Genomic DNA, 20,952 nt, shown 5'->3' with positions numbered 1-20,952 from the left:
TCATTGAAATGACTAAAGAGTATAATGTCTGACTAACAGTGTGCTCAGTGGCAGATTATCACTGTTTAACGTATGTGTGGGAGTGGGAAAGGTGTGGTCCGCTTCGTTGCTATACCCTTCCCTGTAAACCCTGCCACGCACTCATTACATATACATTTACACTCAGAGGATAGCTGTGTTCAAATGCCTAGACAGTCACACATGTTTGCTTATTAACCTACCCAGGGCAGTATCCTGAGCTATGGCACAGAGGGAGGACGGTAGTTTAGCCTTCTCCCTGAATGTATGGTCTGAGTCAGCCGAGCACGGTTAGAACATAAATTGAAATGGAGTTGGGGCTCCAGTAGGAGGGCTCCAGTAGTGAGTGCCTTAACCATTATGGGCTGTTCACATGTGGCCGTGGATTTTATAGTAGCTGGAGGGAGCTTCTGTCCAAGTATTTATTCTAGGCTTTGGCATAGAGACTACATTTACTTAGCCTGTTGACAATCTTTATGATGGCAAACCTCATCATCTCTTGTTTCTTTTTCCCTGGGGCTCCTGCCCCTCCCACGCCCTGTGTTCACGGACCGCCCCAGCCTGTTTCCTCACCCTGAGTTCAGGGGAGCGCTCCAGCCCTGTGCCTCTCTGCTTGGTCGCAGACCGCTGCAGCCCTGTTGCTCCCTTGCTTCATGCCCATGCCTTGATGCAGCCTGGAGCTCCAGATGTATCACCCTGCCCCTCTAAACCCCACTATACTGAACTATACAATTTGGACTTCTACTGCTCCAGTTAGTTTACCACCTCAGTTATAACCCGCTTGACCCATTTTATTTGCTTTATTTGCATTTTATTTGATTGATCTTCTAGTACATATTCTATTCCACCCATTCTACCACTATTTACACCAGGCTGGTCAATGGAGGATGGGCTCCCCCTCTGTAGCCAGGTTCCTCCCGAGATTTCTTCTTACCTCGGTTTGATGGCTTTTCTCCCCTGCCACTGGGAGATTCTTTTTACCTCATGTGCTTGCTATTTGGGGGTTCAGGCTTGGTTTTTGCGTGATTCTTACTCTTTTTTTGCTGTCACTCTACTTTTGCTCTTTTCTGTCTCTCTGTAAAGCACCTTCACGAGTTTTCTGTAAAAAGCGCTATGCAAATAATATATCAAATATCTTATCTCTGTCCGTTTAACAATCACTAACAAAACAAGTCCCGCATAAGAGTGGGTTGTTGCCTTTGGAGAGGGGGAGGTAGGGAGGAAGGCCTGTTTGTCAGGACTTACGAAATCAAGAGGAGTGATTCACTGTCTCTGAAAACTGAGCCTGTTTGAGACAAAAGGCCGACTGAGGTAAACGAGGCCTGGCCGTGTGCAGAGGCCAAGAGCGACGCTTCCCTGACATGCCCCTCCTACAGCAAAATAGGCGGAGGCCACAGCCATATGGAGGCACTCTTTTCTTTGTTGTGAGTTAGTGTTTATGAAATCACCCCCCCCCCAACCCCCTCCAAATAAAACAACTAATTAATAATTATAAATCTTTGCATTCATCAGTCATAAATAATTTCAAAAGACTGATCACCAACAATTTGAGGCCAAACCACAAAAAAAAATTGAGGCCAAACCACACAGCATCAGTCCAAAAACTCATGGGTGCACAATTTGCCCCATTCGACCTTGCCGTCATTCTCTCTGAAACTAAAGCATCGAGTAAACAAGACAAAACTGATTTCAGATCAGTAAAGGACCCGACCCAGCCCTACAGAAGCATGCAAATCCTTTGTATGAAGTGAACTGATGACATTCAATTGAACTCATTTCCATTAGAATTGAATTGAAGGCGCACCAGGACGAGGACGCGGTCTCACGCACAGCAGACAGGAAAGCACAGTGACGCTGTGGCGAGACTCTCGGCGAATCACGCGTCTGTTTCCTCTGAAACTGCTGCACCCTGCCACATGGGACAAACCTGCCAATCTTTTGCAATCCTTACTAGGCGTGTATCTTGAAAATCAATGGAACTGCTGCTTATGTGATCTAGATAAGCTACTGGTTGCTGTCAGTCAACTGTGAAGCAATGCGAGGTATGTGACTTGAACTAAGCTAACTGAATGATGAAATGAAAGGCAACAAGACCTTCACAAGCAATTGATTGGGGGGGGGGGGGGTTAAAAGGCTTGTTTTTTATGCTATTGAAAAGTTATTCTGGTAAAAGTTTATTTTCAGTCAATGCTGTCTGATAACATAATTGATATGCCAAGAGTCACAGGTAAGCAATTGAATCAGCTGTGTCTGCAAGAACCCAATCACAGCCTAATCATTCTCCTGTCTGCTAAACTGGGGAGGACAGTGTGGAAATGTGGTTGGTTGCTGAGAAATTTGAATTTAGATCTTTTGAAATTTGCCGCTGATTTCACAGCTCAACCATTAACTTATCTTCAGCTTCCATCTAATCTACTGTTCCTATGACAGTAAAAAGATGTTGAATATATGCATATTTTTCAGGGAAAACATTTTTTTTTTTTTTTTACCTCAACCATATTATTTTGCATTTGTATTATTGATCTAAAAATATTGATCTATTATTGATTCATGATCTAAAAAATACCTATGGTTTCAATTAGGTTATAGGGATCACATTAGGATTAGGGTTAGTGCTAGGGTTAGGGTTATGAAAATGGTAAGTCTGAGGGTTGAGGCGAGTGTACGGCTGTGTTCAACAGCTTGAAGAATGGTTAGTACATGGGTTTGTTAATGATTTTGAAAGCACCATTTTTTAATGACCTCAAACCTATTACTTTGCATTGTATCATGATATTTACCTTGTTTTCCATCAAAGTTAAATGGGTTTTCTGAAGTTCTCGATGGTATCAACGAAGTTCTCAATGGTATCAACGGGTTAAGGGCCCAAACTAGGGTTAGAGTTAGGGTTAGGAGAACGGTAAGGCTGAGGGTTAAGGCGAGTTCACAGCTGTGTTCAGCAGCTTGAAGAACCGTTAATACAACCGTTAATATATGGCCATTGAAAAATGAGCAATAAATACAGATTTCTTTCAGGGAAAGCTTTTTTAAAATTTTTTAAATAACCTCAAACGTATTATTTTTCATTTGTATTATTTCATTCATGATATTTACCTCATTTTTCATCAATTTTAAATGGAAATGATCGTTTCACAGCTTGCTTTAAAAAAAAAAAAAAAAAAAAAACTTCCTGGGGGGCATGCGCATAGAACCCCCTACATGGGTTGCAGTTCTAGGGTTTAGGCTACGCATTTCACCCCTCCCAATATTCAAACTAAAGTTACACCTTTGGTTTGATGAGATGCAGTTGCATTGCCTTCAGTAATTTAATCTTGCAAATGCAGCTGTGAACACTGAGAAAATGTAAAATAAATAAACAGATGAATAAATAAGACGTCAGCTAAGTATGGTATTCTTGCTTTTCTTAACTTTTAATCAGACACGTAACAGTGAAGGATTTTTTCATTTTTCAGAAAACTGCCCAGGTCCTGTGTGCTATGTTCCATTTTGAAAAGACAGTTTACCACAGGAAACATCTGTGCTGGCCATTCCTCTCAATCCGAAGATATCTGCGTATCAACATCCTGGCTTAGAATCCCGAGCCTTCATTGTGCAATGTCCTCCCCCCACTCCCTTTGTAAATATGAGCCTTCCTATCTAAATCTTTAGCTTAGATTATTTTACATTAAATCATTGTTTCATTGTTTTTGTTGTACCATGATCACCTTTGAGGACCTGACCACAGATGATAAAAGTGGTTTAGATGGCAGGCTGCAGCTGATTAGGGCTTCAGTCATTTGCTGCACAATGTTGTTGCTGACTTATTAATCCTTAAATCATTTTTAAACACTGCGTAAAGGTTTTATTTTACTGACAGAGAAGCTCATCATGTGAAGAATTTCATGGAAAAGTAACACTGTCTTGGATATGCTTAATTTTGCTAGTACATAAAATACAAGCCCAGTCCATGCTGGATTCTACTCCTGCTTGCAATGAGTTTTTTTCCCTTTTTTTCCCCATCAAAAACTGATCAGTGGTCAGTATAACCCTTTAACATACCTTAAATATTTTGTGGAAAAATATTTTTTTGTATTATATCAGTATGCATATTATAAGCATATTAAAATATAAGCATTTTGGGAATCAATCAAACACCCTGCCATTCAGTATTGGGGTAGGGCTTTCACCCCAATAATCCAAGCTCGATGTTGCTAACGTACTTACAGTACAGTCATGACCACAGAATAGGCACACTGATGCATTTGAGCACACACTGTTCCAAGTCTCCTGTCTGGATCCAATTCACTCTCAGACCTCCGGAGCCCAAGAGTGATTTGTGCATTTTGTGTTTCCTTTTTTGGAATCCCTGATGCAGGAAAAGGCCTGTGAAAGAGTTCAGGGAGCAGCTGGAAAAGGCCTGTGAAAGAGTTCAGGGAGCAGCTGGAAAAGGGCTCTCTGATAAAAGAGCGCCAGCAGAGCACAGAACTCCCCCTTCCCCTCTCTCTGAGATGGTCAGGTCGGCAGCACAGTCGACAGCACAGCCGCTGAGCTTCCTGGACCGCTTCTGCTGTGACTCATCACACCACGTGGTGTTTGTCTGCTCGTTTACCATGTCGCCATGCCAATCCCCACGTTACTTCTGAAAGGAAGCAAAACTGCATCTCTGAGAGAGAGCGTGCGATTGCAGTTCTTCAGCCTGAGCACTGGTGAAAGTGAATTATTCAGCAGGCTGTAAAGCTGTGCAGTCACCTTATGTAAGGCTAGGCAGGAGGAATGTTTCTCAAGCAGTGTGAAATGGAACAGCGTACATGCGCAAGACGTTTCAGCTCTGAGATATTAACTGGGTACACACAAAGATACCATCATGCTTGAACTCAATGAACACAGCCTGAAAGAATTTCCACAAAGCTTGGCAGACATCCATGCTGTTCAGATGGGTTCCTTCATGTTTGAACATGCTGAGAGATTGGAGGCAATGTCTTTTCTTGCGCTCAAATGACTGAGACTGAATTCAGCAGGAAGGGCCAGGGCTAATTCTGAACACAAGGTGGCTGTCTAGAATGCCTGTTTTTAAAAAGAGCAGAGAGCAGTAATAGGGATGGTTGTGCAGCATTTCATCCACAGGCACTGCACACTGCTCTAACTCTCTGTAGTGGCTTTGTGCTTGTGTTATGATTTCCTTTACCAAAAATGGTCACCCTTGTTTGTTTCTTATAAGCCCTAAGTTTGAGAAATGTAGTTGGCCTGCATTCTGTGCTCACTTTAATTTCATAGCGTTCTTTTTTGGTAGTTAGGCATTTAAGTTAAGCCCCTAAGCACTTATTTGAGACTTATGTCATCAACCCACCTTCAAAGGCTTTTAAGTACAAGATTTGCATCTGCTTTCCATGATAAGACTTTCCACAATTAAAATTCTTTTTCTTAGTTAACATCAAAGGAGTCAATCCACAAACAGGTAATGAAGTCTCCAAATCTAGGCACGAAATTGTCGTCCTCAGAATCCAGCTCCACCCACTCTCCGTTGTCGTCAGGGAGATGTGGGTATGTCCAGAGGAGGGTTGAGATGGGTAAGAGTGCTTCCGTAACTTTACACTCCCACTTTATGGGAGGCGCTCAGATTCTGCACACTGTGACTCACGAACAGGTATGTCTCACAAACCAAATATCCAATGCCAAGGGGCAAGGCCTCTGTGTACAAAGCCACTTTCACTCAAGAGTTTGGGTTTTAGAGAGAGGCCAAAATAGAGAAAGGAATGCAATACAGTTTTGTTTTCTTGGTCAATTGTCAAATTCAGAATTCAGTGTGCGTTCTCTCACTCAACAGCGCCACCCATGGCAGGATTTGAACCTGCATTGAAATAAAGGCCAAAACACTCAGCCTGTGTCAGTATTTGGGGTGTAAATGTTCACAAAACTCATGGTTCAGTTTGGTTCTGCATGTTTCTGGTGAAACAGAGAAAAAAGTACTATTGCCAGTGCAGCAGCTGGACTGAGACAGGTAGAGGCTGGTAGCACGTGTTCTAGACGACATGCCAAATTTAGAGAAAAGGGAATAAGAGGAGATTAAAAGAATGAATGCAACACTTTGATTTCTTGCTTTTGTTCCGTGTGTGGAATGTGGAGCAGAGTTACCAAACATGAACTCTCATCTATCACACTAACAAGGCTCCTCACCCTCAAAAGCTTTAGCCCCTAAAATTACCAAGGAGGTAACTGCATATTCCATTTTAAAGCAAAGATTAATGCCACAGCCTTTACGTGCAATTTGAACTGCATACTCTGGCTAAGTGTACAATGTCTTTATTGTACCAGGGCATATGTGATTAGATGCAGCCAGCTGTTTTGTGAAATCATGAAGAATACACAGATTGTCATGCTAATGAAAAATTCTCTCTTGTGTTGGAGGAAGATGATGACCAGTTTTTCAGATGCTGCATAGAGTACAGGGAGAGTATAGAGCCTCATGGATAGTTATGTGTCACTTTTAACTGGGAGGGGTAATATACAATAATTAGTGTGTATGGGGGGGGGGGGGGGGGGTGGTGGTCTGGGTACAAGGTGAACAAGGATGATGTATTCCAGCATCTGTCAGAACGATCTGTTTGTGTAGGCCTGATTTTGATATAAGGCACAGAGAGCTCAAGGGCTTCCACACAGCTCTCACTCTGGAGCACTGCATGCTGGGAAGACTTCCTATCCAACGGGAGTGGCTAGGAAGAGTTAGTGCACAAAAGAAACCCAGATTCACTACAACCGCATGCATTCCTAAATCCTGAGATAAGAGTTGTTTCATGAAATAGGAGAGACCGATTTCTTATGAACTATAGAGCAGCCAGACATGCGAGCTTCTCAATAGTGGAAACCAACAGGGCAAGGAGAGACCTTCAGCCAGTCACCTTTGAGTCCAGGCTTATAAGCCCACATGTAATGTACCCACAATGCATATTACACTACATTTATCTGGCAGACACTTTTATCCAAAGCGACGTACAATAACTGTATACCGAAGGTCATTGGAACAGCTACAAAACACAGGTCCGATAAGCTACAATACTCATTTTGTAACAGTTATTCATAGCCATGAACACATTAAGTCCAGTTCACACAATAAACATTACTCTGACCTAACCTATGCTAAGTCAATCTAGGAGGCATGACAAGCTACAACATCAAGATAATGATACAATATAAGTGCTGTATGGAGGTACACGTAACATGAAAGTGGCGTGCAGGAGGTGCATGTGTAGCATGAAAGGAGGGAATTTAAGTGATTAAAATGATTCCATATTGAGAGTGCCATGCAGAATGGTGATAGTTAGTCCAGGTATAGCATATACAATGTTGTACCAATATTTGCCAGGGGCAATGTAGGTGAGGGGTGGGGCTACTGTGCTCCAGGCTCTAAAACGTACTGCCGGACGATAGGGCCAAGCGGTTTCCATGACAAAATTCTCTGAACAAGAGAAAAGTCTACATACTACAGAAATGCTGGAGAAGCAGACAGGCCCGTGATTCTGAAAGCAACTTTATGCCACTTACAGAAGGACTGTACAGTGAATGTGGTCACCAATCCGTAAATCAGTTCCTTCTCAACTCAGTGAAAAGCCTTTTATATAAGAAGAGCAATCCATACAAACATAGCATATGCCCATCTTTAGAATTGTTTTGGTGCTCCCTCATGTTATTCCATCGGGTACTATAGAAAGCTCAGTACAGTCCAGTGCAGTCCAGCCCAGTCCAGTTGTCAGCTGTACCATTCCTTCTACAGGAAAACATATGGTCTGCCCTTTCCACACAGCTCTGTATGGCAAATCCAAACGGGTTCCAGGCTGGGCTTTCCCTTTAAAAAGGAACTGCGCATGGGAGCCGCGTGCTCCAGCTTGCCCTCTGTGCAGGATGGCGCTGCAGTGAGAAGCAGCGGCAGTGCAGGACGAGCAGTCCAGCCAGCTCCTCTCCGCAGCGGGTTAAGACCGAGAGAGGGGAGGAGCTGAGGGGGCGGGGGGGGGGCAGGGCCTGGGGGGCCGGCCCGGCCAGCAGAGGGACCGCCTCCTCTATTAAAGCGCCACACCCTGCAGACTCCTCATAGCTGGGAAACGTTCTGTGCAGCATCTCAGTTGTCTCCACCAAGGTAAGGCCTCTTGCCAGCTCGCTCTGTCCGGTGTGTGCTGCTCTGACTCTGGCTCTAGTGTTGACTGTAATGCTGGGGGCTGTGCTCAGTTCTGTTTCACGCACTCACGCTGCCCTGGGCCTTGCCAGTCCCATGCTAGCACGCTAGAGGAAATGCAGCCACAGATAGCATTCTGCAACAAAGTTTAAAGTGTAACAAAGCCACAGTACAGCATATCTGTATTGTCTTTATATGTATATCAATATGCAACTCTGTCTTTTATTGAATTTAGATATAGAAACTGTATGTGTTTTTACAGTGGTATCTACTTTGTAAGTACATTATTCAAACACCTCTTTGATCCATGTTAAACATTGAAAAACTGAAATACTTAAATGCAAGAGTTTCTCTGCAACTGTACATGTGGTATTTGGATGCTTATCTGAATGAGCTAATCGTACACCACTTTAGATACATTTACCTCCTCTGGCATTTTGAACACTATAATTCTATTAAAAAGGAAGAGTGGGGGGGGGGGGGGGGGGGGGGGATTTCTTGGCTGCATGTCTCAGAATGCTTTCTCCTGGGTGTGTCTGGCAAAGGATTGCTTTGAAAGGCATCCAGACTACTTATCTAGGACCACTCCAGAAACTATAGCTTTGCTTTAATCACTGCCTCTCTCAAGTCCGATGGTTATCCAAGTAAATAAATGCTTTTGAGTTCTCGTTGCTGCATTTTTTTTAACTTTGATTTATTTAGTTATGTTACTGTAAAAGGATTGAAAGACCACAGACAAAAAATAAAACTTGCAGACATCGAGTAATAAATTATTTCATTTGTGCACAGGCCTGTTTAAACTAAGATGATTTTAAAGTACGGAGTAGGAGCAGTGGGGGAAATGTTACAAAGGAATCAATGGCCTTTACAGCACCCAGAAGGCACAGGAGAAATGATTTATTGAATCGATATGGGGTGGGGTCAGTTTGGCCGCATTGCTCTTTGTTGAGAAAATTTCGTTGAGTATGATGGCTGCATGTTTACAAATGCTTAACTCTAAATCTCTTCTGCGCTTTGGCCAAAACATGAATAATAAAAAAACAGATCTTAACAATGGCATCATGGTTTCATAATGCAGTGAATAACTTTTTCACTTAAACATCTCACTCTAAGACACTTGGTCTGGATTCAGTCAACATTTTGTCCTTTATATTTATTTGAAAATAAATGCAGGCTTTAGGTTTTTTCTTCACAGTCTTTCAAGCTCATCGATCATCAGAAGGTTATTTAATCAGGGGTGGCAGAGCAGTGCAATGGTGAGGGAACTGGGTTAGTAAATCAACGGTTGCAGGTAGGTTCGGTTCCCAGGGAAAGCACCATCATTGTGTCCTGGAGCAAGGTTCTTATCCTGAATTGCTTAAGCAAATATCCAGCTGAATATATTGAATCTATGTAAAACGACTGTAATCTGTGTAAGTCACTCCGGATAAGAGCAACTGATAAATGCCTTGAATGTAAATTATTTCTTTCACTTAGTGTGGAGGGAATTGGCCCATAAGGAGTCGCACAGAGCACAGTCCCTGTCTGGCAGTTTAAAACATGCCCTTTGCGCAGCTAAAACGTGTTTGTACAACAAAGCTACTCCTTGCATTGAGTAACCCTGGAAATGAGACAGAGTCATTCACTGAAGCATAGTAACACTCGTACAGGTTTCTACAGGTTTTTCTACAGCACCGCACAGAAAGCCGTGTTTTTCTTTTGCAGGAAAGTTACAATGTCGCTGGTGAGTGAGTTCCTAGGTCAGCTCACTCTTCAACTGGGTGGAGTAAGTATCAATACAGACTTTAAATAAGCATCACTTACCCTAATCATACACATGTGCATGCATGCACAGTAATAATGTTTTTCAGACAATGGAGTTTTGGTGCTCCGCCGACTCATCTTAGAGAGATGCCTCCTCTCAGTGACTTTTTTAAATAAAGCTGTGAATTCATATGACGTGCGTGTCTGATTTAGTGCTGTGTCTCATTGTGAAAGCCACAGGGATTCTACAGCACATTTACACTGTACGCATGTGGGGACCACACATATACTAATTACATTCCCTAATTGCTACCTTATGAACAGTTCTGCTGTGACTCATTTTATGCCACCTTAAACCAGCGGACTCACCTACCCGTGTGATGTAAACATGGCGTTAGAGTAATGCCCTGTTTTTGATCCACAGGAAAGTGAACCCAAGTACCCAACTGTGGTGCCCTTTGGTGGCTTCGACCCGGAGAAGGATGCTGCCAGGATTGAGACGGCTATCAAAACCAAGGGTAAGGGGGAGCACGACCCCATCCCTCAATCACAACCCCACTCACCACTCATTGAGTTTCCCATGCCATGGGCGGAAACTGTCTAATCTACAACCAAACAGCTTTCACCCCCTGGATCACGTTCCTCGTTGCAGTATGCAAGTGGTTGTGTTTGGCAAAATGCCACTGTTGACAGAAGACATTGCCTTGTTACTTGTCCTGAGATAAAAAGGTGGAGACAGAAAAGGAGATGTGCTTGTACTAGCCCTCTCCCAGTTTGCCAGTTCAAGTGAGTGGAGAGCTGGATGGCCGTGGCTGGTGGAAATGAGTCAGCTTCCTGCTTGTGTGTACTCCGCAGACCACAGCAGGACAGTTTCCCGGGCGACGCCCTAGTGCTGCCTGCAGCCAGTAGCTTCCGCCCAGCTTATAAACCGCGCACGAGAGGACAAAGACCGCAGTGCAAACTCAAAAGTCAACTTCAGGAATCCTTTCTCATTCTTGAGCTCATTATAATCGCTGGAAAGTTTGCACAAGGACAGTGGGTTTGAGTTGTTATTGAAGCTTACCCAAAGCATACCATGGCTGTTTGAAAGCCTGGCTTTTGATCCATGCCAATGCACACAAATAGGTTTTAGTTGAGTGAATTTGGTCCGTTATACTGCAGAGTAAATTACTGTGAACTTGCTAAAACAGTCATCTGGCATCAGATGTGGATTCCTAAACCCAAACGAAACTCTCTCTGGCTTTGTTTTCTCAGGTGTGGATGAGCAGACCATCATCGATATCCTTACCAAACGCAGCTACACCCAGCGTTGCGAGATTGCCTTCGCCTATGAGAAGAGAGCCAAGAAGGTCAGAGCAGGGCCACAAACCAATCAATGCTCACCGAGCTTTCCTTTCCCCTCAAAACAATGAACAATGGAGGATGACGCCCTTGCTCAGTTATTTATGTATCAAACAACATGTCTCCATTAAGAGCAGGCCAGAGATATGTACTAAGGAGAGATATACTGGAGTATGTCTGAAAGCTACTTTAGTCTGAAGTTAAGGGGGATGTATGGATTGTTTCTCCTCAGGACATCATCACAGCCCTGAAGGCGGCGCTGTCAGGCCCTCTGGAGGCAGTGATACTGGGCTTGATGAAGAGCACCTCCCAGTTTGACGCCTCAGAAATCAGAGGCTCCATAAAGGTCAGGACTAACTGGATTGGCTACTGTATGTGGTAACATCCTCAGTCAGTTGTAGGATTGGCTAATTTTCTGGGGTTTTTTTTGTCCTTTTCTGTTCAGGCCATTGAAGCCTGAAATCAGTGCAAAAAAAAAAAAGTTTCACTATGCTGACTATGCAAACTATGTGCAGTGTTTGGAGGACCAAAGAGATATAGACACTATTTTACTTCCTGAACTTAAGGAATTTTAATAAAGATAAAGCTCACCTTGAAAAAAGCCAGAGGTATAGCAATAACAAAGACAACATTCCCAGGTAAAATACAGAACTGGGGCACTATATTAGCAATAGCTGCTGCAGCACAGCTAACGGCCCATTAACATTCAGCGTAAAACTAGGTAGATTACAAAACAAATCTGTTCCGAAAGACGGCTTTTTATCAGTCAGGAAATGGGAGAAAGAATGAAAAAGACTGAACTCTCCTGGGCGTGTCCAAAGATAGCACAAAGCTCAGCCTCTGCTGACCTCTAGTGGTACACTGAGAGGCTACAATTTAAGGGGACCTGAAGTGGAAGATGCAAAGTGCAGTGTCATGCTGCTGACAGTTTCTCCTTTATGCAGCATGCGTCAGCCTTGATCTGAAGCACAGGTTCATTTTGGTGAAGGCTTACTGATGCTCTTTCCTATTTTGTTAAATAAATTATCCAGTTCACTTGCTACCTGTTACAACTCACATCAATTTTAACACCCTCTCACCTTTATTAATTAATTCAGATTAAGATATTGGTATGGCTTTATTTTTCTCATGTTATCATGTAATGGATGTTGTAATGGATGTTGTAATGGATGCAGGCTATATGTATTCAGCTACTGTATTTTAGTTCTTCGTTAGCTGACTTGCACTAATGCCTTAGTGATATTGCATCTATGCCCTCTGGTCTGGGAACATTGTTAGCCAGGTCTGGTACTTATATTATTTATATTAAATGCACTTATCCTATATTGTAAGTTACTCTGGATAAGAGTGCCTGCTATATTAAAGTAGGATGTGTTGTAAGATTGTGCCAGGGCAGCGTGTAAAGTCTGCTCACGCACCCACAGGGTTTGGGTACAGATGAAGAAACTCTGATCGAGATGGTCTGCTCTCGCAGTAATGAAGAACTCCAGCAGATCAAACAGGTCTACAAGGAGCGTAAGTCCAGGGAACCTGCTCACTGTGGGAGGGGCTGGGGGTGGGGAACCTGCTCACTGTGGGAGGGGCCGGGGGTGGGGAACCTGCTCACTGTGGGAGGAACCGGGGGTGGGGAACCTGCTCACTGTGGGAGGGGCCGGGTGTGGGGAACCTGCTCACTGTGGGAGGGGCCGGGGGTGGGGAACCTGCTCACTGTGGGAGGGGCTGGGGGTGGGGAACCTGCTCACTGTGGGAGGGGCTGGGGAACCTGCTCACTGTGGGAGGGGCCAGGGGTGGGGAACCTGCTCACTGTGGGAGGGGCTGGGGGTGCGAAACCTGAAGGCATTCGGCATGTCTGATCCTCGTTTTCCTCTGCAGTGTTTAAGACGGAGCTGGAGAAGGACGTGGCAGGCGACACGTCAGGGGACTTCCGGAAGCTTCTGCTGGCGCTCGTGCAGGTGAGACCCAGGGCCTCGGCCAGCCAAGGGTAACGATGAACAGAGATTTATCCACAGGGACTGCTGCGTTCTGCTCTTAATGTCTCCCTCCTCCTGTCCCCCAAAAGACAAAGCGAGAGGAGCCCAGCAGCGTTGTGGACCAAGACAGGATCGACCAGGATGCCCGAGTAAGTCAAAGGCCTTTTCTCAATTCCAGGAATATCATAATATCATAAATAAAAGACGCTAACCTGCATAGGCTTTAGGGGCAGTCACTTCGCCTTACTTCTTTTTGAAAGACATGGATTATGACGAATGGGCTGCCATCCTGTCCAGGGGGTGTGCCTGTACATCACAGAAACCAACCCCCCTAATTTCACCACATAACTCAGGCTCCCCTCCAGACATTATTTATTAGCCAGACTGATAATCATATACATTGTACATACTTCAGGCTACAGTTTATATATTATATGATGAAAGTCTAGATGTCTAAAATGTGTACATATAGATTCTGGGTAGACCAAGGTCCATGGTTTTATATATATATATATATATTTTTTACAAGTTTTACTAATTTACTTATGCTGACAGTATTAAGACATTTTACATCATATGCTCTCAGTTTACTTTTAGCGATAGTTGTAGGGTTTTAATATGCTCAAGTCCAATACAGAGCCACAGTAAGCTACATAGAATTTTAGTCCTGCAAGGTTGCCAAGCAGTGTTCTCCGAGCACTATCCCAACAATGCTGCCAATATCACCCTTCTTCAGGTTGCCCTTGTGTTTTGTCCCACTGCAGGCTCTCTACGAAGCTGGTGTTAAGAGGAAAGGCACAGATGTGGCAACCTGGATCTCCATCATGTCTGAGCGCAGCGTCCCGCACCTGCAGAAAGGTACTGTCAGACGCCGTTAAACCACTTCACTTCAGCAACGTCCCTCCAGTGCTCGGTACTCCTGTTAAACCACTTCACTTCAGCAACGTCCCTCCAGTGCTCGGTACTCCTGTTAAACCACTTCACTTCAGCAACGTCCCTCCAGTGCTCAGTACTCCTGTTAAACCACTTCACTTCAGCAACGTCCCTCCAGTGCTCAGTACTCCTGTTAAACCACTTCACTTCAGCAACGTCCCTCAGTGCTCGGTACTCCTGTTAAACCACTTCACTTCAGCAACGTCCCTCCAGTGCTCAGTACTCCTGTTAAACCACTTCACTTCAGCAACGTCCCTCCAGTGCTCAGTACTCCTGTTAAACCACTTCACTTCAGCAACGTCCCTCCAGTGCTCGGTACTCCCGTTAAACCACTTCACTTCAGCAACGTCCCTCCAGTGCTCGGTACTCCCGTTAAACCATTTCACTTCAGCAACGTCCCTCCAGTGCTCAGTACTCCTGTTAAACCACTTCACTTCAGCAACGTCCCTCCAGTGCTCAGTGCTCCTGTTAAACCACTTCACTTCAGCAACGTCCCTCCAGTGCTCGGTACTCCTGTTAAACCACTTCACTTCAGCAACGTCCCTCCAGTGCTCGGTACTCCTGTTAAACCACTTCACTTCAGCAACGTCCCTCCAGTGCTCGGTACTCCTGTTAAACCACTTCACTTCAGCAACGTCCCTCCAGTGCTCGGTACTCCTGTTAAACCACTTCACTTCAGCAACGTCCCTCCAGTGCTCGGTACTCCTGTTAAACCACTTCACTTCAGCAACGTCCCTCCAGTGCTCGGTACTCCTGTTAAACCACTTCACTTCAGCAACGTCCCTCCAGTGCTCGGTACTCCTGTTAAACCACTTCACTTCAGCAACGTCCCTCCAGTGCTCGGTACTCCTGTTAAACCACTTCACTTCAGCAACGTCCCTCCAGTGCTCGGTACTCCTGTTAAACCACTTCACTTCAGCAACGTCCCTCCTGTGCTCAGTACTCCTGTTAAACCACTTCACTTCAGCAACGTCCCTCCAGTGCTCGGTACTCCTGTTAAACCACTTCACTTCAGCAACGTCCCTCCAGTGCTCGGTACTCCCGTTAAACCACTTCACTTCAGCAACGTCCCTCCAGTGCTCGGTACTCCCGTTAAACCACTTCACTTCAGCAACGTCCCTCCAGTGCTCAGTACTCCTGTTAAACCACTTCACTTCAGCAACGTCCCTCCAGTGCTCAGTACTCCTGTTAAACCACTTCACTTCAGCAACGTCCCTCCAGTGCTCGGTACTCCCGTTAAACCACTTCACTTCAGCAACGTCCCTCCAGTGCTCAGTACTCCTGTTAAACCACTTCACTTCAGCAACGTCCCTCCTGTGCTCAGTACTCCTGTTAAACCACTTCACTTCAGCAACGTCCCTCCAGTGCTCGGTACTCCTGTTAAACCACTTCACTTCCGCAACGTCCCTCCAGTGCTCGGTACTCCCGTTAAACCACTTCACTTCAGCAACGTCCCTCCAGTGCTCGGTACTCCTGTTAAACCACTTCACTTCAGCAACGTCCCTCCAGTGCTCGGTACTCCTGTTAAACCACTTCACTTCAGCAACGTCCCTCCTGTGCTCAGTACTCCTGTTAAACCACTTCACTTCAGCAACGTCCCTCCAGTGCTCAGTACTCCTGTTAAACCACTTCACTTCAGCAACGTCCCTCCAGTGCTCGGTACTCCCGTTAAACCACTTCACTTCAGCAACGTCCCTCCAGTGCTCGGTACTCCTGTTAAACCACTTCACTTCAGCAACGTCCCTCCAGTGCTCGGTACTCCTGTTAAACCACTTCACTTCAGCAACGTCCCTCCAGTGCTCGGTACTCCTGTTAAACCACTTCACTTCAGCAACGTCCCTCCAGTGCTCGGTACTCCTGTTAAACCACTTCACTTCAGCAACGTCCCTCCAGTGCTCAGTACTCCTGTTAAACCACTTCACTTCAGCAACGTCCCTCCAGTGCTCAGTACTCCTGTTAAACCACTTCACTTCAGCAACGTCCCTCCAGTGCTCGGTACTCCTGTTAAACCACTTCACTTCAGCAACGTCCCTCCAGTGCTCGGTACTCCTGTTAAACCACTTCACTTCAGCAACGTCCCTCCAGTGCTCAGTACTCCTGTTAAACCACTTCACTTCAGCAACGTCCCTCCAGTGCTCGGTACTCCTGTTAAACCACTTCACTTCAGCAACGTCCCTCCAGTGCTCGGTACTCCTGTTAAACCACTTCACTTCAGCAACGTCCCTCCAGTGCTCGGTACTCCTGTTAAACCACTTCACTTCAGCAACGTCCCTCCAGTGCTCGGTACTCCTGTTAAACCACTTCACTTCAGCAACGTCCCTCCAGTGCTCGGTACTCCTGTTAAACCACTTCACTTCAGCAACGTCCCTCCAGTGCTCGGTACTCCTGTTAAACCACTTCACTTCAGCAACGTCCCTCCAGTGCTCAGTACTCCTGTGCACGGTACGTTCTGATTGCTAACAGGAAGTCGTTGCATTGTCTGGAATGGTGTGCTACCTGACGGCTCTGTCTTTGGCCACGTCCCTTCATGAACATTCACAGCGGGCATAGCAAATCAAAAACATTTTTCACTCCCAACAGTGGCAGAGAAAGAATTCCCAATGTTAAGCATACCAGGCTGAATACATGCTCAGTAATCAGGATATCTGTGGTGCAGCCAGTTTTACTGGCCTCCAGGGAACAGGAACAGTGCTGCAATAGCCACTACAGTGAGAGCTGAGACTGGTATGCCTCATTATTACTGTTATTACTGTGAAGAAAAAGGCTCCTGTTACTGTAGCCAGAGTTCAAAGAACTCTTGTTGATGGAAAGCATTCAACTCAAAAGCCTTGTAGTTGTGGAGATCCATGTGGAAATTAAATTAAAAAATTAAAAATAAGAGACAGTAAATGCAATGCTAACATCAAGCCCTGGTTAAGGCATGTCTGGTCAAATTGCACTGGTGTTAGCATCAGATTGGCATAACTGATAACTGCCACCATGAATACAGCCCATAAAAAAGGTTTTTTTTGTTTGTCTGTTTGTTTTAAATTTAAATATATTCATTGTAGTACATGCTTACATAACTTATATTGGCCCTTAATATATGCTCTTAGAAACAAGGGGCTCAAAAAAGAGTCATTGGCTTGTCTTCATCTGGAAACCCTTTTTAGTTCTTTGCAGAACCCTCTATGATAGGTGTGAAAAGTGTGAAAGTTCCCAGATTAAACTGTTTTCCCCTGGAACTAGAATGGGTTCCTCTATGGAGGCGCAAAGGAGCCTTTTGGAACCCTTTCTTCTGACAGTGTAATGACATCTAAATTTAGCCATGCTTCTGTTTACTAATGTACTAAATAGCCACTGCACTGCAACCTGTAGTGCGTATTAGAGAAAGTTAAGCATAGCACGAAGGTAATGGTGAGAAAGGAATGTTTGGGAACCCCTACTATAAATGATTCATCCCACATTTACAATACGGGAGATCACAGAGGGGAACTGAACCCAATTTGTTTCCCTCCATAGTGTTCCAGAGATACAACAACTACAGCCCCTATGACATGCAGGAGAGCATCCGGAAGGAAGTGAAAGGAGACCTGGAGATGTCATTCCTCACTCTAGGTATTTTTTTTATTTTTCTCTCACAGTCCATCAAACTTTCATAAGAATTCAGTCGTGGAATTGTCAAGTTTTGTGAAGTGGTGTGTGGATGTGTGTACATGTTCATGTACATATGAATTTGAGTATGTATGTATCAGTGCATGATCATGGGTAAGTGTGAATGCATGGGAGTGTGTGTGCGTGTATGTATGAGTGTGTGTGCGTATGCGTGTGTGTGTTTGTGTGTGTGTGTGCATGTGTGCGTGTGCGTGTGTGTATTAAAGCAGTAGCTGATCTCAGTGTCTCTGGCTGTATTGTGACTGGCACACTGAGGTGACTGCACTGCCCCAGGCCTCTCAGCCTTCCTCAGCTCCCATTTGTACTCTACTAGCAGTTGATTCATTTCTTATTAAACATAATTGCAAGCTGTTTTCAGAAAAACAACATTTGATTTGAAAGGATGCCCCAAAGAGGGAGTGGATCTTTGCCTAAGCACCTCGGGCAGCCCCCTAACCAGGAACATTTTATACACGACAAGAAAATATAAGCACCAAAATGCAGGTTATTTAAATTTGCCCTGTTCTCTCTTCTTGTCCATTTCCTTCTCTCTCTCTCTTCCTTCGCTCCTCTCTCTCTCTCTCTTTCTCTTCTTGCAGTTCAGTGCTTTGAAAACAAGCAGCTGTACTTTGCAGGCAGGCTCAATGATGCCATGAAGGTACTTTAAATATTTCATAGCATTTCAAAACAAATTGCTTCTTAACTTTCAGTAACTTAAAATGAAGAAACACAGTAGTAATGGATTTTTAAACATGTCATTATGGCATGTAAAAAAGCATGTGTAATTCTGCTGTATATCGGAGAATATGTATTTTAAAAAAATGTTTTCAACATACAAAAATGCCATGTTTCTCATGCATACAAAGCACCGACTACAAGTCATTACTTAAAAGTTGATGTTGCAATATCTAGGCATGCTGTTTAAAGTATTGATATGCAGAAGTTAATGCTCTTAAGGGCTGAGATTCTGTGCTCATTATGGTTATGTCTGTAGGAAACCCAGAAAAGTACCAAACTCTCAAACTCTCGGTGGCGCATACGTACAGGTCCCCGCCGAGACGTAATTTGGTGGATGGCATACCTGCCATCCCAATGCGGGCAGTGAGCAGAGAATGGGTAATGAAGGAAATGCAAAGCAGAGATTACCACACAGTTGTGGCGCACCCATTATTTAAGCAAATAAGAGCCCAGGATATGCATATGGTCTTGTGTAGAAATGCAGGATGGGCCTATAAGGTTACAAGACCAGTTCCTTACCCATTATACTACACTGCTGCTGTAAGGTATAGAGTCTGCATAGAACTCGGAGGCAAAGGCACTATCAGCGAAGGGCAGCAGTGGGATGAAGCAGATACTCCAGGGATGTGATGTCACTGCATTGACTCAAAATATAAGGAGAAAACAGGTGACAACAAATTTCAACCTGGGGTTAGAGAAGTTAAGCCAGTGGTGTGATAGCTAGACAGACAGACAGACATACAGATAGATACTATATAAAGATAAATGTGTTTCAGAGGCTTTGTTACAAAGTGTGTCTCTCTCTCTCTCAGACCAAAGGGGCAAAGGAGAAGGTGGTAACAAGGATCATGGTTTCACGCTGTGAGGTCGACCTCATGAAGATACGTTCCGAGTTCAAGAAGCATTTCGGGAAGTCGTTGTACCAGACCATCGCCGTGAGTGTCCCTCACCCCCCCCCCCAAGCCAAACACCACACCCCCCGCCTTAGCCTCATTTCACACAACACACTCATTACACTTACACTGCTCGCACACCACAGCTATTACTCCACACACACCACAGCCCTGGTCTATACTATAATATCACTCCATATCTCACCAGTGTGTACAGGAACAATTTGCGTTTCTGAACAGGCTGCTCTCCTCTCCCCCCACAGGAGCACACTAAGGGGGACTACCAGAAGGTCCTTCTGAGTCTGTGCGCAGGAGACGACTGAGGCCGGCGCTATCCCACAATCCTTCAGCAAAGCTGTCCTCGTCACCCTGTCATGCTATGAATGTCGTGGGGCACAGACCCCCCCCCCCCCATTGCGCTACTGTCCCAGCTTCCAGTGCCCCCTAATCCAACACCCCACAAGCAGCAGTATCCGCATTGCTGTTTTCATGCGATAAAAAGTAAAAAAACAGTTATCACTGCCTTTCAGTTAACAATGAAAGAATCCCTATAGGACCAGAAGGCTAGTTATGTGGCATGACTCATTGGTAATAATAAACATGCCACATCAGGTGGCTTTCACTCATGTTATTCAAGGTGTGTTTTGCTGTAAGTATTGTACAAGATTGAAAAGATTATCACGGGACGGTGAAATCAGTTGACGTGCAGTTGTGTGGATAACCATTCATAGTTAAGTAAAGTGTTGTTTTAAATCTCGCCACAAGAGTGTGCTAGAGTAATACAGTGTAGAACCATCAGAAGAAAGTGACCTGAAACCATCTGTGGCTCGCCGTGCATAGACTTTGATGTCTTCTGAGCTTTTTACATCCACAAAGCGCAAGGTATTACTTTTGGAAATAATATTACCACATTACTCAACATTACCACGTTTGACATGTTTAGATTTTCAAGCCTTATTTTGTATAAATTACTTGCGGGAATGAGATTTTAATACACCAACATTATCTTGAGATATTTTTCACTGACCACAAGGCATAACTGTGGCAGTTTCTTATTGTACGAAGCTCCGATTAGACACAGAAATGCATCTTTGACAGTAGCACACAGACTCTGATCACAAAATAAACTGCAGCATAAAAAAAATCATTATTTATACGTCAATTTTTTGACGCAATATTACTTCAAAAACCCAAAGACCACTTGTGGAAATGCATCCATTTTATCAACTCATTCACTGTTAATGACTAGAATGATGGCATTACTGAAGCCATATCTTTTAAATAGGTTCCTCTCATTTTGTAGATATGTCCACAGATTATGTTAGTAACAAGGAATCAAGTCAGTGCTTAACAGGGTCTAATTATAACAATTAATTTTGCACATTGGTTTTCCACATACAGTATGTGCTTTCCAGTAACCAGCTATATTTGGCCTCTGTACAATAACACTTTATTTTTTCGCAGTTAGCAATAGTGTAAGGAAATGCCCATTGTCTATTATCTTAGACAATAAGGAGCTTGATAAAGCATAACTGCGTGT

The 20,952-nt window shown here is 44.3% G+C and overlaps 1 protein-coding gene and 1 long non-coding RNA gene across 3 annotated transcripts in view; one reads left to right on the top strand and one right to left on the bottom strand.

The window, feature by feature from the left end:
- Positions 1 to 20,952, bottom strand: part of LOC118214900 — a 181,553-nt gene that overhangs the window by 27,379 nt on the left and 133,222 nt on the right. The gene's annotated exons all lie outside the window — the stretch shown is intronic.
- Positions 8,005 to 20,043, top strand: LOC118214898 (annexin A2-like). Its single transcript, XM_035395190.1, has 13 exons — positions 8,005 to 8,125; positions 9,866 to 9,926; positions 10,329 to 10,422; positions 11,159 to 11,253; positions 11,478 to 11,591; positions 12,670 to 12,760; positions 13,118 to 13,197; positions 13,305 to 13,364; positions 13,980 to 14,073; positions 17,650 to 17,745; positions 18,381 to 18,439; positions 19,332 to 19,454; positions 19,676 to 20,043. The coding sequence occupies exons 2-13, from the start codon at positions 9,876 to 9,878 to the stop codon at positions 19,733 to 19,735; spliced, it is 1,017 nt and encodes a 338-aa protein (XP_035251081.1). The 5' UTR covers positions 8,005 to 8,125; positions 9,866 to 9,875; the 3' UTR covers positions 19,736 to 20,043.

Source organism: Anguilla anguilla, chromosome 16 (genome assembly GCF_013347855.1).
Source record: "Anguilla anguilla isolate fAngAng1 chromosome 16, fAngAng1.pri, whole genome shotgun sequence".
NCBI classification, from domain to species: Eukaryota; Metazoa; Chordata; class Actinopteri; order Anguilliformes; family Anguillidae; genus Anguilla; species Anguilla anguilla.
The sequence above is the reverse complement of the archived record's forward strand: the minus strand, read 5'-3'. Positions and strand labels throughout refer to the sequence as shown.

Bases quoted from the DNA above. Each gene is read 5' to 3' on its own strand.
- LOC118214898 (XM_035395190.1), top strand. From the start codon at position 9,876: ATGTCGCTGGTGAGTGAGTTCCTAGGTCAGCTCACTCTTCAACTGGGT. The intron at 9,927-10,328 runs GTAAGTATCAAT...TTTGATCCACAG, and splicing joins TCACTCTTCAACTGGGTGGA to GAAAGTGAACCCAAGTACCC. The intron at 10,423-11,158 runs GTAAGGGGGAGC...TTGTTTTCTCAG, and splicing joins GACGGCTATCAAAACCAAGG to GTGTGGATGAGCAGACCATC.